At 42.8% G+C, this 20,088-nt stretch overlaps 2 protein-coding genes across 2 annotated transcripts; one reads left to right on the top strand and one right to left on the bottom strand.

The window, feature by feature from the left end:
• Window positions 1-2,946: 2,946 nt before the first annotated feature.
• On the bottom strand, window positions 2,947-3,587 carry K441DRAFT_584702 (ubiquitin-conjugating enzyme; the record flags this gene model as incomplete). Its single annotated transcript, XM_067644556.1, has 4 exons — window positions 2,947-3,122; window positions 3,176-3,307; window positions 3,372-3,460; window positions 3,535-3,587. 4 exons carry the CDS (start codon window positions 3,585-3,587, stop codon window positions 2,947-2,949), a joined length of 450 nt encoding a protein of 149 aa, XP_067498770.1.
• Window positions 3,588-3,956: 369 nt separating this feature from the next.
• K441DRAFT_699983 (uncharacterized protein) lies at window positions 3,957-9,423 on the top strand. Its single transcript, XM_067653211.1, has 4 exons — window positions 3,957-4,327; window positions 4,390-7,089; window positions 7,148-7,265; window positions 7,353-9,423. Exons 1-4 carry the CDS (start codon window positions 4,182-4,184, stop codon window positions 9,279-9,281), a joined length of 4,893 nt encoding a protein of 1,630 aa, XP_067498769.1. The 5' UTR covers window positions 3,957-4,181; the 3' UTR covers window positions 9,282-9,423.
• Window positions 9,424-20,088: the final 10,665 nt, after the last annotated feature.

The following is a 20,088-nucleotide window of genomic DNA, read 5'->3' as shown; positions in this document are numbered from 1 at the left end:
GATGTTGAAGAATTAGGAAACCACCTAACGCTTGCAGAGCTCCCCAGAAAGGGGAATATTTCCTAGTAATGTAAGTCCAACGGTCAAAATCTTAATTATAAATCTTAGAAGGGTGAGTTATACCTTTTTACCCATGACGGATTCCTTGTTCCAAGCTACTCTGTAAGAGAACTGATGTTTAGCACTAGAAGCGTTCGAGGGCCTGAAGCACCGATAACTCACGACAAATGGACGCTGACTGACAAAGCTAACAACAATACCGGTAGTGACTCGGTAGGCTAAGACGTTGAGGAAAGTAGGCAGAAGGGTGAAGTGGAGTGACTTGGTTTGCTCTTTGAAAGCTGTAATCGCAATGAGCAGCTAGCGGTAGCTAAACCCATCTATGCAGCCGGTGAAGGTGAGGTAGAAACAGTGAAGATGATGAAAGCCTTTGTGCATGTGTTTGTTGTAGTGAGGAAAGAGAGAAAGAGGGGAAAGAATTGGGGAAAAGGAAGGGTACATTAGTCATGTGACGGTGATCACCGGGCAGTGCGTAACGGACAAGGAACATTGCGGAAGCAATATGTCATTAGGTATGCCCTATCGGTGGCTGCTATTAAATAAGCACGCAGGGTAGGCAACCAAGATACTATGTATATCTATTAAAGGATAGAGAGTTAGCATTGCTAGAGGAGAAACAGATGCATGGAGAATTCACCCTTTTTGCGAGCCCAAGTACACAGAAAAAGCCCCCGCTTTCCTATGTTTCTACACCATACCCGCCATCACCCATTTCATCGCCCGCATGCATTGACAAGCCAACACAAGACGAAGAGTGATCGTGTCTAAGCGGACGCATTAGCAGATAAAAGTCATTATCTCGTTTCCCCATAAGCCGGCAAGGGATGGAACAGTCCAGGAGTCCGTCGTCTGTTGGTGTCGACCGGAATTTGAGGCTATATATTGTCCCAATTTGCGGTCAACAGTTGGTCTTAACTCATCCAGTCTGCTCGAGAACGCGTCCTCAAGATCCAATAAGGGATAGCGGAAGCAGAGGTTCCTCGGATAGGGCCTAATTCCCAGATGGGGGATGGCAGGGACAGAGCTGTTCACGGCGACAGTGTCCGATCGTTACCATTCCTCTCCTCCACATCCTTATTTAAAAAGTCTAGAATCTCACTAGAGATCAGCAGTTTGTTAACAAGCTGACGATGATAGTAGAGACTTACTAAAAACTCCATCGCTCTCACCAACAGCCGCTCCTTAGCCCAACCAGTGGCCTTCAAGCCAACTCATCTTCGCTACAGGACCCTCACACCCAGTGGTTGAGACACTGTCTGGAGCATCAATGCTAGTTCTGATGCATTGCACGGACCCTCGCTGATGGAACATCAATCGATGAAATAAAACCATTTCCTTGCCAATCTACCAGCTGTTGTCTCGATGTTACACCAGAGACAATGTTCATTCGATATCCTAATAAAGCTCTAGGCAAATCTCACACGCGCCCCGCTCCTCCATCCTCTTTCGAAGCCATACTCAATCATCGCAACTTAGTAATCATGTAATATTGCCACAGAATCAAAAGCTATCCATGGGGAGAAAGGGATAATGCACGCCGGACACACAGGTCATGACTAATGACTAAAATGGTCTAAGAGTCTATTGTGCTGTGTTGACATGTACAGCATTGAGCAAAGATCCGGTGGTTCTTATCCCACCGCCAGTTCGGTATTTGGAGTGACCCTACCATAAGCTTTTTTGGGACTTGAGGTCGTTTGGCTTGGAGACTTTTTTAAGTCCCTCGTAAGATTACTAGCATGAATGGGAACTACAATGAAACCAGACCCAAAGGGTTCTAAAATTCTGCTTCATAAGCCGACTACGCTCCTCCAGCGTCGAGACGAAAAACATGGCCGTCGCTCATGGTTAGGTTACCTCTCTGTCGAGCTGAAGTCTACTTTAAAAAGTTGCGGCTGACGCCATGACGGAACCTTGACTCCCCTAGAGAAGTTAGTGGTCATCTGGTTTAGACATTCATAAATAAGGGAACAAATATAGGGATCTTTAAAGAGATCTCATGGGCAGAAGTTGTGATTATGGTATGCATATATTATGAGAAGCACTGATGATAAGGAACTTGAAAGATCAGATGGAAAGACTATTCATTCAGACGTCATGGCATAGTACGAAGAGTGAGAAGTGAGTACAACTGGAAAGGAAATAAAGTATAGCAGCCTTGTCTCTTTGTTCCGTTAGCTAGTCATCTGCTTGCTTTTAGTCTTTGAGAGGATAGCGAGTGCGCTAGGTTGTCGAGATTATCTATACTCTTCTTTCTTTTCCTTTGCTGGCCCATTAGAGGCATTTTCATTGTGGATCTTTCTTTTCCCTGAGTTTCTGCTGCCTTAAGTCCAGCCTCTTGTTCCTTTCTCGGGGATTTTTGGCTATGATCCGATGTTACTTGCTGCTCACGGAATCTGAAAAGGTACCTATCTGCGTCAGTATCTTTTTCTTTCCAGAGAGATTACGTATATACCTAATATAAGACTGCGAAGCATCTTCATCTACTTATCCTAGTCCATGGCTACACCTAAGCTTGGTGAAGTAGTATAGAAGATACTTCTAGCGTCAATCCCATCCCGCTGAGTCACTGCACTATCATTGTGAGCCTCAAACTAGGGGAGTAACAGTTTGCTCTGATGTTCGACACAAAAACACTAGGGGAAGAGGATCACACGGCTTAGACCATATAGAAATGGTATCTTCCTATCAGTAAAGTAAAGGAGAAAGGTGCCATCAGGCACGACCAGCTAATCAGTGAGCCACAAACGCCTGACGCTTCAAATCCCTGCAGCTGGATGCATGTCTACAGAAGCTGGCTATTTCCGTAAGAGTATCGTAACGCCATTACCACAGACCGAGATCACCAAGAACCAACAATGTGTTCCGATCGAGGGTGTTGTCCGGCTATGCCTTGGCATAAGTCTTTGTCCATTCGCGAGCTGTATCGATCGCGGCTTTTTCGTCCTCCTTCCACCGCTGAGCGACATCGTTAGCGAGAGGATCGTCAGGATTCGGTGCACCTAGAAGGGCTTGAATCGAAAGTAGAATGGTGCGGATTTGGAGGGCTGGAGACCAGTTGCCTGCACATGGTTAGTAATGCCCTTAACTACAAGTATTAGGTTGTGTATAGTACTCTTCAGCACATCCAAGCAGATGCGGCCTAGTCTGTCGATGTTCGGATGGTAGATTTTCGTCAAGAAGCGGATCTTAGGTGGTGTCATGGGATAGTCGTCCGGAAGAAACAACTCGAGCTTAAAGATACCATCTAGAGTTGTGCAAAAAATTAGCATTTTTGACGACTCGTAATATGGGCGGCGTTTCTGACCAACCTTCGTATGGAGACTGTGAGGGTCCGTGGATCATAACATCGAAGTAGCGGAGGTTGTCTTCATGGGGAACAGCACTGATGCCGGGGACCCTAAAGGAACACATCGTCAGTAAAATGAGCGGGTCATTTGCATTGGGAGCCCGCAGGCTGCAAGGCAACTCTACGGTTCAGCCATCAAGCGTTCCGTTTCCTTGATGATACGCTTAGGGAGGGGCATATCGACTCGCAGCTCTGCAACTTTATTCTAGGCTTCCAAAAAATTTCAAAAGGGTCGGGTGTTGTCTTGCCGCGTGTCTTGGTCCAAGAATAATAAGAAGTAGGAATAAGGCGAATAAGTGTTGGACAAAGGGTGGTACAGAAGTTTCGAGTCTCACAACCAGTTTGGAAGGAGGTTCCGGTAACAATGTTGTCGCCCCAACGATATATCAAAAGTAATATGAGCACCCAGAAGAGCCAGAAGAGTGGAGTCACGCTCAAGGCTGCTTTGGACTTGATGAGAGGCTAGTTACTGGGTCCTCACTGCCCCTCCAGATCCAGATCCCACGCCCCCACCAACCAAGCATCCCGTTCCTTCGGCGAAACTTGAAGGCCGATGACCCAAAGCTCCAAGTTCTTCTCAACAACGAACAGCTCGTTCGACACAGCATCTACAAGATCTGCAAGCCGCTTTCAATTTTCAAGGGGGGCAAGCTCCTGCTGCCCCTCTGCGGTCCTAGTAGGAGCTTGACGTTCAGATTCCACGCTCACTAACTTTCCACAGCTTTGACAGCTCCACAACTTTCATAGCTTCAACTTCAACCTCAACACCAAGATGGGCTCACAATATGATGACTCCAGTGGAGAACCATCATCTGCATTTGAGAGCCGTACATTTGATAAAGATGTATCCATCTACGTCAACGAGGCTATTGGTGCCGCGTCAATTTCGCCGAGCGGACGCGATGTTGTATTAGCTTCGTAAGTCTAAACTCAATTAATTTCCACCTTCAAGCATCAGGATCAATATTGATTGGAATTAGACGCAATGGCCTAAATATAATCGACCTTGACTCCCCATATTCCCCACCTCGATATATTGCCAATCGTTCGCAGTGGGATGTCGCAGATGTCCAATGGTCACCTTTCGCCTCGCGAGCCCACTGGATCGTCAGCACTTCCAACCAGAAGGCTTTGGTTTACAACTTAGAACTGTCTAGTCATACATCTCGTGCTCCCATAGAATACACTCTTCATGCTCACACGCGAGCTATCACCGATATCAACTTCTCAGCTCATCATCCAGACGAATTAGCGACTTGCGCTGTCGACAGTTTTGTGCACTGCTGGGACCTTCGCCAGCCCTATAGTCCTGCATTGTCGCTCAATTCTGCTGTCAAATTCGCAAAGCCTTTCGCAATATTTGCTGATTGGGACGCTGGTGCAACGCAAGTCAAATGGAACCGACAAGACTCACACATAATTGCATCATCACACGATCGCTATTTGCGCGTATGGGATCGTAGAAATGGCGCGATACCTCTGAAAACTATTGCTGCCCACTCAACAAAGATTTATGGTATTGATTGGAACAGAACTAGATCTACTGGTATTCTCACTTGCTCCCTAGACAAGACAATCAAAATATGGGACTACTCTAAAGCTACAGACGATTCTTTAAATGCGATGCCAGACAGAGTGTTCAGAACCCCGTACCCAGTTTGGAGAGCTCGTCACACTCCTTTCGGTTGGGGTGTCCTTGCAATGCCGCAGCGGGGCAGTTTCGACTTGCACCTCTACGATCGCCGACTGAACGATGGCATGAAGCGAGATGCTGTTGTACCACCTGTGTATTCTTTTGAAGGTCACTCAGACTGCGTCAAAGAATTTCTATGGAGATCACGTGGCAACATTGATAATGGCATTGATAATCGCGACTTTCAACTTGTATCCTGGGGCACAGATAGGTATCTTCATCTTCATAAAATGCATTTGCATGTTCTTAAAGCGGTCGGGCATGAAAAGGGTAAGGAAGTCTTCAAAAAGCCAGGGCTCACTCGACAAGGCGCTGTCTATATGTCGTTCAGAGATGAACCTAAGCGCAGGCGACCACAGAAGCTGCCAAAGAAAGAGCCTGAAAAGGATACATCACAACCCAAAGGTCATCTTAGTACGCTGTTCCAGGCCGCGATGAGCAAGACTGATTTTCCTAGCCCCCATACTTTCATAGAGCGCGGTGCTATGAGCACTTCTACAGGCATGCAAGGAAGGAATAAGTGTCGAAGGCTTGTCAACACCATCAAGTGGATGGAAGGTGTCAAAATCGGGAATCGTGAGACTGACACGCATGAAAAGTGGGGTACAAGAGGAGGCATCCTTCCTCCAGCACATCAATATTCCTGGGATACCCCTGAGAGCCTAGGCGACGAGATAACTTACGTTGGGGGCAAGTTCAGAAAAGTCACGTTTGAAGAGGTTGACGTGTCTCGTCGAACAGTGACAGTTTCACTCTACGGCCCGTGGAGTGCTGAGCGTAAGGCTGCCTTCGTAAGAATCAGTATCAAATTCCCTTCGACTTACCCTCGTGAATCAACCCCTCTTTTCAACATCGAAAAGACCACTGCAGCAATCGCAGACGGGACGTTGATGAAGCTTAACTCCGAGATACAGTCACTTGCAGAGCTTTATCAAAGCAAGAAGCGCGGTTGCTTGGAAGCGATCATTAGTTACGCCCTTGGTGAACGGGGCTTGGAAGAAAGCATCACGTGGCTGTCGGTCGAAGAAGAGAACGCTAAAGTCGGTCTAGAAGGCCCCGTGAATGAGGAGAGTTCCAGTGATGAAGAAGACGGTGTCGGAGCCGATTTCAATGGTGTCCAAACCCAAGACCTAGAATTGAGTGGGAATGATATTCTTGCCTCCGGAAACGCAAATGTTAATGTGCCTGTACGAAAGCAGTGTGGCGCGATGTGGGCAGAAGATGGTCGGCTGGTTTGTTTTTTCCCCCCCAAGCCGGAACCAAAGCCGATGTTCAGTCTCGCTTCGCTACGCCCAGATCGAATATCCAAAAGCCGTAGCATTTTCGACACATTCGGACGCCTAACTACTGACTCGCCTGGCACGAAAAACAAACCAACTTTTGGGACTGGTGGCGCTGAAGACGAGGAAAGGGTGTCTGCGCATGAGCATGAGTCTTGGGCTTCGTCTTCCTCAACCAGCCCATCTTCTAGCTCTGAAGAGGATGACTTCCTTCCAGCTGGAAGGTTTCAACCCCCTGCGGCATGGAGGCGCGCAACGCTTAAGTTCCAGAAATCGTCTCAGCATTCTAGCGCGGGACACGGAAATCCCGTAAAACCGAAGTCTATAGTTTCAATTATAAAGGTTGAGGAGCAGATCCTACCATGTAAGAGAGTGCTCGCGGAGAAATACAAAACGTTCGGCGACGGGCCAACGGTCTGTACTCATAACGCTGCACTAGCTAGAATGCATGGTTTTCAGGATCTCGGTGATATATGGGAACTTTGCAAACTTATACTTTGTAATGATGTCCCTCTGGAGATTTTGGCCCAGCAGCATAGGCGGGAACAGGTCTTGGTGCTCGCCCGTCGATCCTTAGTGCGAATAAAGCGCAAGGACAGTGGCCTTGACTTAGCGTTTGATGAAGCAGATGCGGTGGCTAATCCTAAACTCACGGGAAGGATTAAATGGGGACGTCATCCCGTCGTGGCCTGGCTTATCCCTGCGCTGTAAGTCTCCAAAGTCCCCTACCGTTATCCATCTTAGGCACTAACCAATATCTTAAAGATTTGAGCACTTTGAGAAGCTTGCTGATACGCAAATGCTCGCCATGTTGTCCTGCATTTTTTCTGAGCCTGCAGCCAACGAAGGCGTTTCTAGCGTCATGCAACGCCTTCGGCAATCTGTAAGTCCATCAGAAAATGCAGCGACTCGACTTCTCTTCTTAAACCCTCTATAATTCTCACAAAAAGCGCACAACTAACATTCTCAGGATCTCCCCATGTCTATGGAAGCGCCGGCATTCTCCTTAGACTACTTTCCCTCTTCCGAAGCCGCATGGAGTCTTTATCAACCACTGATGTCCATTCCATCAACTCCTACAATATCACATGCGCAAATTTCCACTCCTGTTAACCCTTGGGAACGCCTAGAGAAGAGATTAGACACTTTCGGATCTGCGAGTTCCTCGAATGGACCCTGGGGTAGTGACAATGCTCCCTCTGATCCCGTGACTCCCTATTCCACAGGAAATACTCCCCCAACACTCTCGAGACCCAATACGCATCGTTCCACTGCGAGTGCCACAGCCAGCTATTCTACGTCTCCCGAACTGCATCACCAACATGTCAAAAAGTCAAATTCTAACCTAGCAAGTGCATTCGCATCACTTTCTCGACCTTTCTCAATCACAGCATCTTCGTCACCACCTACTCACCCGAAGCCCCGCAGCGATGCTGACCTGTCTACATCAGCGCCAACTAGCGGTATTACTTGGGGAACGAACACGTTCTACAGCAGTGGCAGCGCAACTAACATGAGCCAGCGCTCCAAGCACGGGAAGCGGGCCAGCTTCGGCCAATTTGATGGCCCCACCGGGTATGATTCAGATGAAGAGAGCTGGCCCGAGGAAGAAGCGTCAGATCCAGTCTTCCCGTCCACCGAAACTGAAAGCGAAACGACAATAAAGGTAACGCTGAAAAATCAGAACCAGTTTGACGACGAAGCCTGTGTCAGCCTGCCACTCCTTGAGCGACCATGGGAGTGGAAATACAAACATTATCGGGCAAGCTATGCTGAGCAGCTCGGAGTGTGGAAACTCACCAAGCAACGCGCGGAAGTACTCAAATTCAATGGGTTAATATCGTACTGGCCGGAACAGCCGAAGCGCGAAGGCCTACATACCAGCCAGCCATCTCAAAGACCCATCAGACACGATGTGGGTGTATCTCTCTTTGCTCCTTGCAGCAAGGTAGCGGGTTCCGCCCCTTTCCGCACCCACCGAGTCTACCTAGACTCATTCGATGCGTTATGCTTAGGGCTCCCCCTACACACCCCCCGCCCCCACACCGTCATTCTCCCCAAACCCGGTCTCCTTGACCTCGACCACATGACATTCCCCCGCCGCGAGCTCGACGGCTATTTCACGTTCCCCACACCCCGCATCTCCTCCCTCCATCTCGCTACGCCCTGTCCTGGAGTCCCAACTCCACCTTTGCCTCTTCTAAGTCTCCCTTTCCCGTTCCCAGCACCCACCCCGCTTTCTCGACCTAGACTATATAACTCCCCCCGACACATCTTCAGAGACAGAATTAACACGCAGCAGCAGCAGCAGACTCGCCGCGGCGCACTGGAGCCTCCACCCGCGCCCTCGTACCCGCGCCGTTCGCCGCCCCCTGCGCCCCCGGCCTCGCCGCAGCACTTCGCCTTCAACCCCGAGGCATCCGCGTTCGTCCCGTCGCGGCAGAACCCGTACCCGCCCACACACTCGAAATCGCAGTCGCGGCCGCAGTCGCTGCCAGAGGTGGTGCTCCCTGAGGCCCCGTCGGGCGAGGCGGCGTTTGTGCAGGAGTTGGATTTGGGGATTCAGTTGGATGGCGTGGCGAAGCTGAGTAGTGAGATTGAGGTTGCGACGAGGGAGCTTTTGGGGCAGGAGGGGGAGGAGAGGGGAACGGCGGTAGTGAGGGTTTGTTCCGTTTGTTGGATTAAGGTTGAGGGGTTGTTCTACTTCTGTGCGCAGTGTGGGCATATCGCGCATGCGGCGTGTGTGGGTGTGGAGAGAGGGAATGGAGGGCTGTGTGTAGCGCATTGTGGGTGTGATTGTGTTGTGGACGAGGGAGATACGAGGGAGGCAAGAGGGGAGAATTGGTGGGTTGGGGAGGATGAGGCTAAAGAGAAAGGTAGGGAAGAAGAGAAGTGGTGAGACACGATTGGATAGCAAGGGTTTTGGAATGGATGGCTTCTTTGAATACTGATACCCCATTTGTAGAATACCAATGACATGCGCCAGTCAGGTGCACTTTTAATTCTTAGTGTAAACTTACACCCTATGAATTACTTTTAGTCCTCAAAACTATAGCATTACTTTATTTAGTTGGCACGGAAGTACTCTAAAGGGTTATTTTCTAACACCTAGGGAATTGTTCTGTTAAATCTATAAAAAGATCGGTCTTTAAATATTTGAATGGCCTGAATTTTAGATCAAAGTAATCACATAGTCTCCATCCCGTTAAAGGGACCCTATCAACCTAAGATCCTGACTCCCTGATGACTCATGGAAATAATTGTACGCAAGCTCGAGTGAGTCAACCGAGACTGAAAAGTATCCAGAGCGAACAAAATCTCCTAGCCGCCCCGCGCGCCGGAGCAACAGCTCAGATAGCGGAAAGCCATTGCATTATAGTAAAGCTATATTTGAGTAATCTACATTATAACCCTTGGCATGGTGTTGTATATAGAGGTATTCGGTTATAAGATTTAGGTTAAGAACTTCCTACCAAAGACACTATATTAGAGGTCTCTTAGGCCTTATAGTGGGGGGTAACTCTTAATTAGGGGGTGTCTCTGGCGAATAAAATTACAACTGAAAGTCTTTCCAGCGCAGTGGTATGGTAAGTTCTACAATTGCTTTAATTTGGAGCTAGCCTAACAAGATTTGGGCTTGCGCGGTCACTGCAGGAAAGTCGTAATGCTTGGCGTGGTATTGAACTTAGGGTGCCTCTACCACTTGCAGTAGTAGAAAAACCCTAAATTTCTTATAATTAAGATTTTGGCGATCGTAATTAAAAATCTAGTTACCTAAAATCTTATTAGGGAACGTAATCCGACTACCCCCTACTAATATTATGCCAGAGGTAAATCGACGTGTAAAAGTAATTTGTTTGGGAGTTGTAAAGGTAATTTAAAAAAAGACTTATGAGAGGGGGAAGAGCAAGTTAGTGTTAAGTAAGTGGTAGATAGTAAATAAATATCCCGGACGCTTTAACACCGAAGTACTCCGAGACATGCTACCGCATGGTTATATTATCGTATTTAGTGGGTCCTATAATACTAATTTGTAACTTAGATGTACTAAAAAATGCCACATTGTCTGTGCTGTTGGGAGAGGGGCCGAGGGAGGGGGAGGTTATTTACCTAATAGACCCGAATCCCCTGCGGTAACCCGTTCCTGTCCTATTCTTCTAACTCTTAAGTATCGTAGTGCTTACTAGCTTCTGGCTTAAGTAAGTGTTTAGGAGGGATTAATTAGATAGCTGCCTGTATTACCGTAATCGCGTTCTTATTTCTTAGCTTCTTATGAGCCTACTATTTGACTAACTGAGGCGCGGCAGTAGGAGTAACTAAGGTAGGAGAATCTTGGTATAGAGCTTGGGTGGCGATTAAGCGGTGTTGATTGATATATTGATCTTAGTGGTGACAAAAATACGTGCACCGTGCTCCCGTCAAATGTCGAGTGATACATCGATTCAGCCACCGGGCAGAAAGGGGAAAACTTTCAGCGGATCTGGTTGACCACGATGTAACACCCGGACACAGGCCATTGGTATTTGGATCGATTACACGCGGCAGCTATGAACGACTAACTACAAAGCTTAACATCATATCCTGAATGTGAAGTCTGCTCACCGATACTAGTCTAACCCAAAAGGGGTTACTCAAACCAGATGAAGCCTTGATTATTAGTGTATTATGGTGCATATTTGGGTAGATCTTCGGTTTGGATTGGATTTCTATTGTGCCCATAACGCTGACTGCGGCACTCTGAGAGTCTAGGCCAACAGGAAATAGCTTGTGTAGAACCATAGTGCATAAACGGCAAACCCAATTTTGGTGACTGTTCCACGCTTGGAATGGTCACGGAATGCGGCTGTCCCTTCTTAGTGGTGAGATTCCGACTCAGCAAAACGCCGCCGCATTGATTGCAGACAGGTGGAAAGTAAGACTTGAGCGATTGTGCAATACAAGTATTAGCTATTAAAGGGTTGGTGTCGTACTGAATGAAACGTCCAATAGGGGTTTTCTGCCCCTCTTAGCATCAAGTCCGCCCCAGGCTGTTCGTAGATGTAGGACCCGATATTATCGTCAACAAGCACACCCCGAATGCATATCTCTTTTCGAGAATTATTCAGAGGGTTGACCAACTCGTCCACGGGGCTTTCTCTCCAACTTGTCGCTAGTGCGTGCAACTTTCCGGCAGTGTGTCCAACAGTCAGCTTAGCTGCGATCTTGAGAAAAATAGCTGACTGACTACGTCAATTGGATCGCTCGCTGTCCGCTGACTGTCGAATAACGTACGCTGACTATGAAGCTGCCAGCTAGCTGTCCCAATTAGGAAAGTAGTATAGACTTTATAGTATTTTATTGCGGATTTTAGCAGTACCTCTTTATATATAAATATTAATATTACTTAATTAAAATTTGACCCTAATTTACCTAATATAGTATTTAAATATAGCTAAATTTATCCTATATACCTATAAAAGCTTTAAAAAAAATACTATAGCTAGAAGCGTTGGATATATCGCGAGGACGGCCAACGCGCTAGTGGTAAGCGAACTAATAGTGCGATTGCAGAATATGGCAGAATATGGCAGGACACGGCCAATACGCTAGTGGTAAGCGAGCTAATGGCGAGGTGGCAGAATATGGCAGAACATGGTAGGACGCGCCTAATATATATGTGTAACGCGCGTTATAAGTAGAAAAAGAATAATCTACTAATAACACCGTATAGTATATATTATTGTAATATATATATTCTATACATTGTTAAAGCATACTAATACTAATTAGTAAGCGCGCATAGATTAGGAAATACGTATTAGTTTAGAAGACGTCTAACGCTCTACCTTATAACGGCCTTATTTTAGTTAAAGAGAGTACTAAGGATAATCTAAAAGCTTAATAGCTTGCCGTTACCTATAGACCCTTATTACTGCTAAGAATTAAATAATATACTCTAGATTTAGAAGGATATTGTGTTACGGCACTAGCAAAACCTGGCAGAACTTGGCAGAACTTAGTTAGCAAAACTTGGCAGAACTTCGCGGTTACGTAACTAGAAGACTATATAAAAAGAACCCTACTTTAACCAGCGCTGCTCTTCTTCTCCTTTCCTTTCTCTAGCTTTAGATCCTCGTTTATAGACTACCAATCGTATAGGCTTGCGCGTCTCTCTTACCGTGCTTATGCCTTAATTAACTAAGTCGCTAACATTATCTAAAGCTTAACTACCCTTTTTTCCTAAGAAGGAATTTAAATATATTTACGGACTACGAACCAGAATAAAATATAGAATTAGATCTAAAGAATATTACCAGAACTAGAAGAATAGAAAAGAATAATAAGACCTATAGAATCCTACTAAAGGTTACCCTAACAACTATACTATAATGCCAAGAAATACAGCAGCCGGCAAAGCAGCTATAGGACTCTTAAATACCTCTAATAGTAAAATAGCAACTAACTCAAACTCCTAAGTAGAGCTTATAGCAGCCAATACCGAAATTAAACGACTTTAAGAGCTGCTTAAAGCCAGAGAACCCCCTACGCCTAGTAAGGAATTATTAGACACCTAAAGACTTACTATAGTCCTTAAGGCTCTAGCCTAATATATAGCATTAGCATCGTCGCAGTCCGTAAAGGTCGCGGACCCCCCATTACTTATAGACGGAACCGACCCTATATTTAATAATTAGAAGCTTTAATTATAGGATAAGCTTAAAGTTAATATAGACTACTTCCCTACTACTTAGGCTAAAATGGCCTACGTCTTTGGCCGTACCGGCGGGGACGTATAGACGCACCTACGTCCGCGGTACACATAGGACTTAGTAAAGCCCTTCCTCTCTAAAAAAGAGATAATTATTTACCTGTCTTCTATTTATAAGGACCCCTTTAAAGTATAAAACGCCCAACTTAATTATAAAAGCCTAAATATAAAAATAACAGAGACCTTCTTAGCCTTTTAGACCCGCTTTCTACACCTAGCCGGCTAGGCTTAAATTCCCTAAGAAGATTTAATACTAGACCTATTTAACAAGCTTACCCTAGACCTACAGCGAGCCATACTACTAGTTTTTACTACTATATAGACGCTAAAGGAACTTATAGACTAGTGCTTAGCTATTAACTAAGGCCTCCGCTAAATTAAGGCATACGCCAAACGGTATAAAGCTAGAAACCCTTTAAATCAGACCATAAGCAATATAAGAACGGCCCGCAATACCCTAGCACGATCAGCAACCCCCGCAGCACTACCCATATAGCCTACCGCCAATTTAGCAGCTAGCTATACGGCTAGCCCTACTATAGGTTTAGCAAATGCTTGGCCTATATATAGCAACCCCTATATACAGGCCCTTAGTAATTAAGGAGCTTGCTTCTCTTATAGATAGAAAGGTTACTATATAAAGGATTGCCTAATAAACGCAAAAGCGGACAAGGTTTTATTAATCCAGAAGGATAGCGCGAAGTTAGAAAAAAAGGAACCCTAGAGGAAGACTCCTCTTTAGGGTTAAAAGGGATTAATATATTAGATGTTAATCTAGGTCGGCTAGTTAGTAGAAGAAGCTGCACTATCCCTTATACTTTATTCCGTAATAAATACCAAGTTTTAACCTCTGCTTTAGCTAACTCTAGAGTAAATACCTTTACCTTAATAGACACCCAGTATGCCGTAAAGCTGGCTAACTTTCTAAATATACCTATTAAAGAACTACCCAAACTAATTCCTATTTGTGGGTACAATAGGCGGATAGAACCACCCATTACGACTATCTTGCGGATTTACCTCCGTGTTAACGGATAAAGGCAGTATAATACCCCCTTCCTTATTACGGACCTAGGTAGCTATAATATAATCTTAAGGCGAAAATAGCTAGCCTATTTAGGCTTATAGCTTAATATATGGAGTAGACGGCTTACCTAGCCCGAAATCCTACCCCCGACCCCTTTCTTTATAAAAGAAATCAGCATTACAATAGAAAACCTCGTACGGCCCTAGATTAATACTATTTACTAGGCCAATGCTATACGTAGGGACCAGGCCTTTAAGAAAGATATATAGCTTAATTCACAACGGATCTATATACTATATTACCCCCAGACTACCTATATTACGCCACCCGCATTAAAGACCTAGGAAGTCAGTAGTGACCTAAAAAAGCCCCCTATGGAGAGCTTAGGCCCTATACAGCCATAAAGAATAGTAAGGGATATCGGACGTTACACTAAACTAATAGATCGGAGAGATAACCTACGGAAGATAGAATAGGAGCTAAGAAAGATTATAAACCCTAAACCGCAAAATACGGTCTAGAAAACGGCTATAAGGAAACCAGCGGACCTCCCACTAGTTAATATCTACTATATTAGTGCTATAGGATTCTACCAGAACTTAGTTTAGCCTAATACCGTCGCCTTTATAACGAGCTTATACAAAATTAATTAAATAATTAAGAAAAAGGGAAATAAGCTTAGCGGATAAGAAAGTAAGCTTATAAATAAGGAACTAGTAGAACAAAAGCTGCCCTATTAATACTAGAAATTTAAGGACGTATTCTCTAAAACAGCGTTTAATATACTTCTACCTTACCGACCGTATAACTATAAGATTAAGATTAAGTAGGGCAAAGAAAACACCCTTAGCTTTAGCCCCCTTTATAAGCAGTCTATTACCAAATTATAGGCTATAAAGTAGTATCTTATCAATAACCTAAATAAGGGCTTTATTAAGCCTAGCTAAGCCCCTTTCGCCTTACCTATTCTCTTTATTAAAAAGCTAAATAGAGGACTCCGCTTCTGTATTGACTACTATAAGCTAAATAACATAACCCGTAAGGATTACTATCCGCTGCCCCTACTTAATAAGACTCTGGCCCAAATAAGTAGAGCTAAGGTCTTTATAAAGCTTAATATCTACTAGGCCTTCTACTAAATTAAAATAAACCCTAGGTCTAAAGATCTTACTATATTTCGGACCTGTTACGGAATATATAAGTATAAAGTGCTCCCTTTTAGACTAACTAATGGACTAGCTACATACTAGCGGTATATAAACAATATACTTTTTAACTACCTTAACAATTTCTATATAGCCTATTTAGATAATATTATAATCTACTTTAAGAATAAGCTAGAACACAAGGAGCATGTCTATAAAGTCCTATAACGGCTCTATAAGGCTAGCCTCTAGGTCAATATTAAGAAGTTAGAGTTTAGTATTAAGCGTATAAAGTACCTAGGTTTTATTATTAGTATAAACAGAATTAAAACTAACCTAGAGAAAACGGCCGCAATTAACTAGTAGGCACCCCTACGGACCGTAAAGGGGGTATAATCCTTTTTAGGGTTTTGTAACTTCTACTAACGCTTTATTAAGAACTACAGTAGAATCGCCTAGCCTCTTAACCGTCTTACTAGAAAAGACCAGCCCTTTTACTTTAACGCCATATATAGGCAGGCCTTTAATAAGCTTAAGAAACGGCTGGTATTAGCTTCCCTACTTACCTATTTTAACCCAGAACGGCCCTTAATACTAGAAACTAATACCTTAAACAGCGCGATAGCTAGTGTTTTTTCCTAGAAGTAACTAGACGGAGAGTAGCACCCTATTATATACTATTTAAAGACTATAATAGATGCTAAGCTAAATTACCACATCTATAACAAAGAAATGCTAGCTATTATCTCTAGCTTTTAGCACTGGCGTGTATAGCTAGAGGGGACCCCTAAGCCGATTAAGGTAGTTTTAGATTATAAGGCCCTAGAATACTTTATAATAACTAAGGCCCTTATAGCCTAGTAGGCACACTAGGCGGATACCCTATCTTAGTTTAACTTCTTAATTATATATAGACTAGGCGCTATAAACCGTGCGAACGCTCTTATAAGGCATAAGCAAGACCTAAATAACTAGATAGCTGTGAAGATCTTACTATAGACCTAGACGCTACTATAACTAAAACACTTTAACCCCTAAATACGGGCAGAACTAAGTACAGACTCCTTAGGCGCCAAGATATATCCTATTAACTCCTCCGAACTTAACCTTATTAATAAACTACTACAGGCCAACCAAACGACCCCCTCTCTACAGGAATACCGTAAAAAGGTAAAGAACGTTACCAGCCTATAGTCCCTTAAAAATGGACTACTTAAGCACTAGGAACGGCTAGTAGTAGCTAAGGAACAGAACTTACGGACCCGGCTTATTACCAAAGCTTATACCTAGGTCTCTACAGCCTACCCTAGAAAAAATAAGACCTATAAGATTATTAGTGACCGCTATTACTAGCCCGGAATAATTATAGATATTAACCGTTATATACGGAACTGCGACAGCTGCTGTAGATCTACAATTCCACGAGATAAGACCCCAGGACTATTAAAACCTCTCCCGATACCTAACCGCCCCTAGTAGTATATCTTTATAGACTTCTATAAGCTACTAATAGACCGCAACGGATATAATATAGTTATAATTCTAGTTAACCGCTTTAGCAAGCGCCCGTTCTTAATTCCCTATTATAAAAATATTAATGCTAAGGAGGCGGCCTAACTATATATCTACTACGTCTACCGCATTTACGGACCACTAGATACTATTATATCTAATTACGGCCCGTAATTTATATTAGCCTTCTAAAACGAGTTTACCCGGATCCTAGGTATTAGGCTAAAGCTCTCTATAGTATACTACCCCTAAACAGACGGCTAGACAGAGATTATAAATTAATATTTAGATTAAAGACTCCGGCCTTTTATTAACTACTTCTAGAATAACTAGGGTAAACTACTACCCCTAATAAACTACGCCTAGGCAACCCTACCCTATAACTCTACGGGATTTGCACCTATCTAACTAGAAATAGGGTATTTACCCTAAATAAGCTTTAACTGGGATAGACTAGAAGGACTATAGACTATACGCGAGAAACTATCTTATAAGGAAGCCTAGTAGTACGCCAAGCGCTTAGAGGAAGCCTAGACGGTAGCCTATATAAATCTAGAAAAGGCCTAAAAATTAATAGAATAGCAGGCAAATAAGTATAGGCGCGAACTTAACTTTACTATAGGTAATATAGTCTAGGTTATAATAAAGAACTAAAAGACGGAACGGCCTAGCTGTAAGCTAGACTATTAGATAATAGGACTATATAAAGTCCTTAAGAAGATAGGTAACTCGTATAAAGTAAAGCTCCCAGATTTAATTAAGGTTTACCCTATTTTCTCGCCGGATAAGCTACGGAAAGCTATAAATAACCTATTACCTGGATAAAAAAACAAACCTCCCCTACTAATTTAAGTTAATAGCGACAACGAATAGGAAATTAAAGAAGTACTAGCCTATAAACTAGTAAGGAAAACGCTAAAGTACCGCGTTAGTTAAAAAGGCTATAACCTAGATCCTACCTAGTACCCTATATAGAACTTTATTAGCAGTCCCTATAAGCTTTAAGAATTCTATAACTACTACCCTAATAAACTAGGACCCCTAAAGTACCTAGACGAGTAGATAGAGTGCTAGTATAGCGAAGACGATAAGCTACCGGAAGAATATAAAGATAAAAACGCCCTATAAGTATAATACGGACTATAAAGCCTAAGGGCAGGCTTTTGCGGAGGGGGGGGTAATGTTATAGCACTGGCAGAACCTAGCAGAACTTGGCAGAACTTAGTTGGCAGAACTTGGCAGAACTTCGCGGTTACGTGACTAGAAGACCGTATAAAAAGAACCCTACTTCAACCAGCGCTGCTCTTCTTCTCCTTTCCTTTCTCTAGCTTTAGATCCTCGTTTATAGACTACCAATCGTACAGGCTTGCGCGTCCCTCTTGCCGTGCTCGTGCCTCGATTGACTAAGTCGCTAACATATTGCTTCCCACCTTATTAAAAGTTAAGTTTTTAACAACTTGTGTTAACTACCCTTTCTCCCTCCTTATAAATACTATAAACACTCTCTCTCTATAAATACCAACACCCTCTATTAATAACCTCTTTATAACTAGATAAGATGGCTATACCTATAGACTAGAAGGCAGAGGCAGAGTAATAGAAGAATAGAATTAATATATAAACTGCGACTAATAATAATATTATAGACTATATTTAGTTTAAGATATAGGAATATAATAATAATAACTCTATTAACAGCGCTTTATAGGACTACTTTTAAGAAGACTTTAAAGAGTTTATTATAGATATATTCTCTTAAGCTAGTACTAAAACCCTTAAGAATCTTTTCCTCCTTCTTTATAAAGGAGGAGTATATATATATAAGAACGATAAACGTACTAAGCTTATATAAGTTTTGGCTAATATACTACTTAAAGAAACTTAACATAAATGGAGCTAAGAAGAATTTAATAAAGCCTATAAGGAGCAATCTAATAGCACCTTTAAGTTTAATGTACTTACTAACGTATTTATACGCGGCTTAAAATATAAGACTATATAAACCTTTATACCTTAATTAATACCTAAAAGTATACCTATAATAACTCCACTAATGTCTTAAATAACTCCGCCTTTAAGTTTACTACTTCTACCTCCGCAGGCCACGACACCTATTACTATTATACCTATTGCCACAGCATCTACTTCTATACTAGGGTATAGAAAGGAACTAGTAAATGTAGCTAAGTTATATATAGACGACTAGAAATATAGTAGTACTAGCGGAAACTTTAACTTTAAGTTAACAATTTTTTATAATATCTATAATAGAGCAGATGTTCTACCTAATGCCTACTTTAAGGCTCTCCTACTTATGCTATAAGGCCTAGCTCTAGATTACTACTATAATGCTAGACTTACTATACTTATATTTGAGGACGCTTATAAGTTACTTTATAGCTTTTTTAGAGGACCTAGTTCTAAACACAAAAGCCTTAATAAATGGAATTTAATATTACTATAGATAGTTATGTAAAAGAATGCGGACAAATTAACTAGTTAATGTCTTTAGATATTAGTTACTAAACTCTCTTAACTATAGTATAGACCGAATTCAGAACTATAAGGAGTCCCATTCCTCTATAATAAGCTTATTATATCTTATTAGGGGATTCCCGCATGTTAAATTGCTATATTAGATCTACTAGATAAACTAGGCCCCCTTATTAATAAACTGCAATCCTTAATTACGGCTTATAAAAAATAGAACTTAGAATAAGTTTAAGCCTATTATATAGACCGCCGATACCTTAGAAGGAGAGACAACTATAACCGAAATTGCAATCGTAATTGACCTTAATTCCCTCCTTAATATAAACCACGTTGCTTTGTATGTAATAAGGAGGACTATTACTTATAGAAGTATAGTAAGGAAGAATAAGAAGAGGCGAAGGCTTAGTTTAGAAGTATTAATAAGGATAAGTTTAACAAGTTTAATAATTGCTTTACTTAACGCCTTAATTAATATATCGCCGACTATAAGGACAATAATGGTATTGACTTAAAAGAAGAGCTTAAAGAAGTCTTTTATATACTAACTATTAATGTAAGTACTAAGATAGTTAACCAGAATAATTAGTTGCACATTAATTACTTCTATATATCCTTTAGTTAAGTTAAATAATAGGAAGTAATTTTTATGGCTGCTAACCTAGCAAACAAGGCCTTTAGTTATTTAGTTATAACTATAGATAGTGTAACTTCTTTTATATAAACACCTTTTGTAACTAATAAAGACCTATTTACTTATAATATAACTACGTCCCACTATACT

This window comes from Cenococcum geophilum (genome assembly GCF_001692895.1).
Source record: "Cenococcum geophilum 1.58 unplaced genomic scaffold K441scaffold_58, whole genome shotgun sequence".
NCBI classification, from domain to species: Eukaryota; Fungi; Ascomycota; class Dothideomycetes; order Gloniales; family Gloniaceae; genus Cenococcum; species Cenococcum geophilum.
This window is presented reverse-complemented; position numbering and strand designations above follow the sequence as displayed.

What these genes read in the sequence shown, in the direction of transcription:
- K441DRAFT_699983 (XM_067653211.1), top strand. Translation starts at nt 4,182, where the DNA reads ATGGGCTCACAATATGATGACTCCAGTGGAGAACCATCATCTGCATTT. An exon ending in CGCGATGTTGTATTAGCTTC is followed by an intron (nt 4,328 to 4,389) that starts GTAAGTCTAAAC and finishes GATTGGAATTAG; the next exon opens with ACGCAATGGCCTAAATATAA. An exon ending in TGCAACGCCTTCGGCAATCT is followed by an intron (nt 7,266 to 7,352) that starts GTAAGTCCATCA and finishes TAACATTCTCAG; the next exon opens with GATCTCCCCATGTCTATGGA.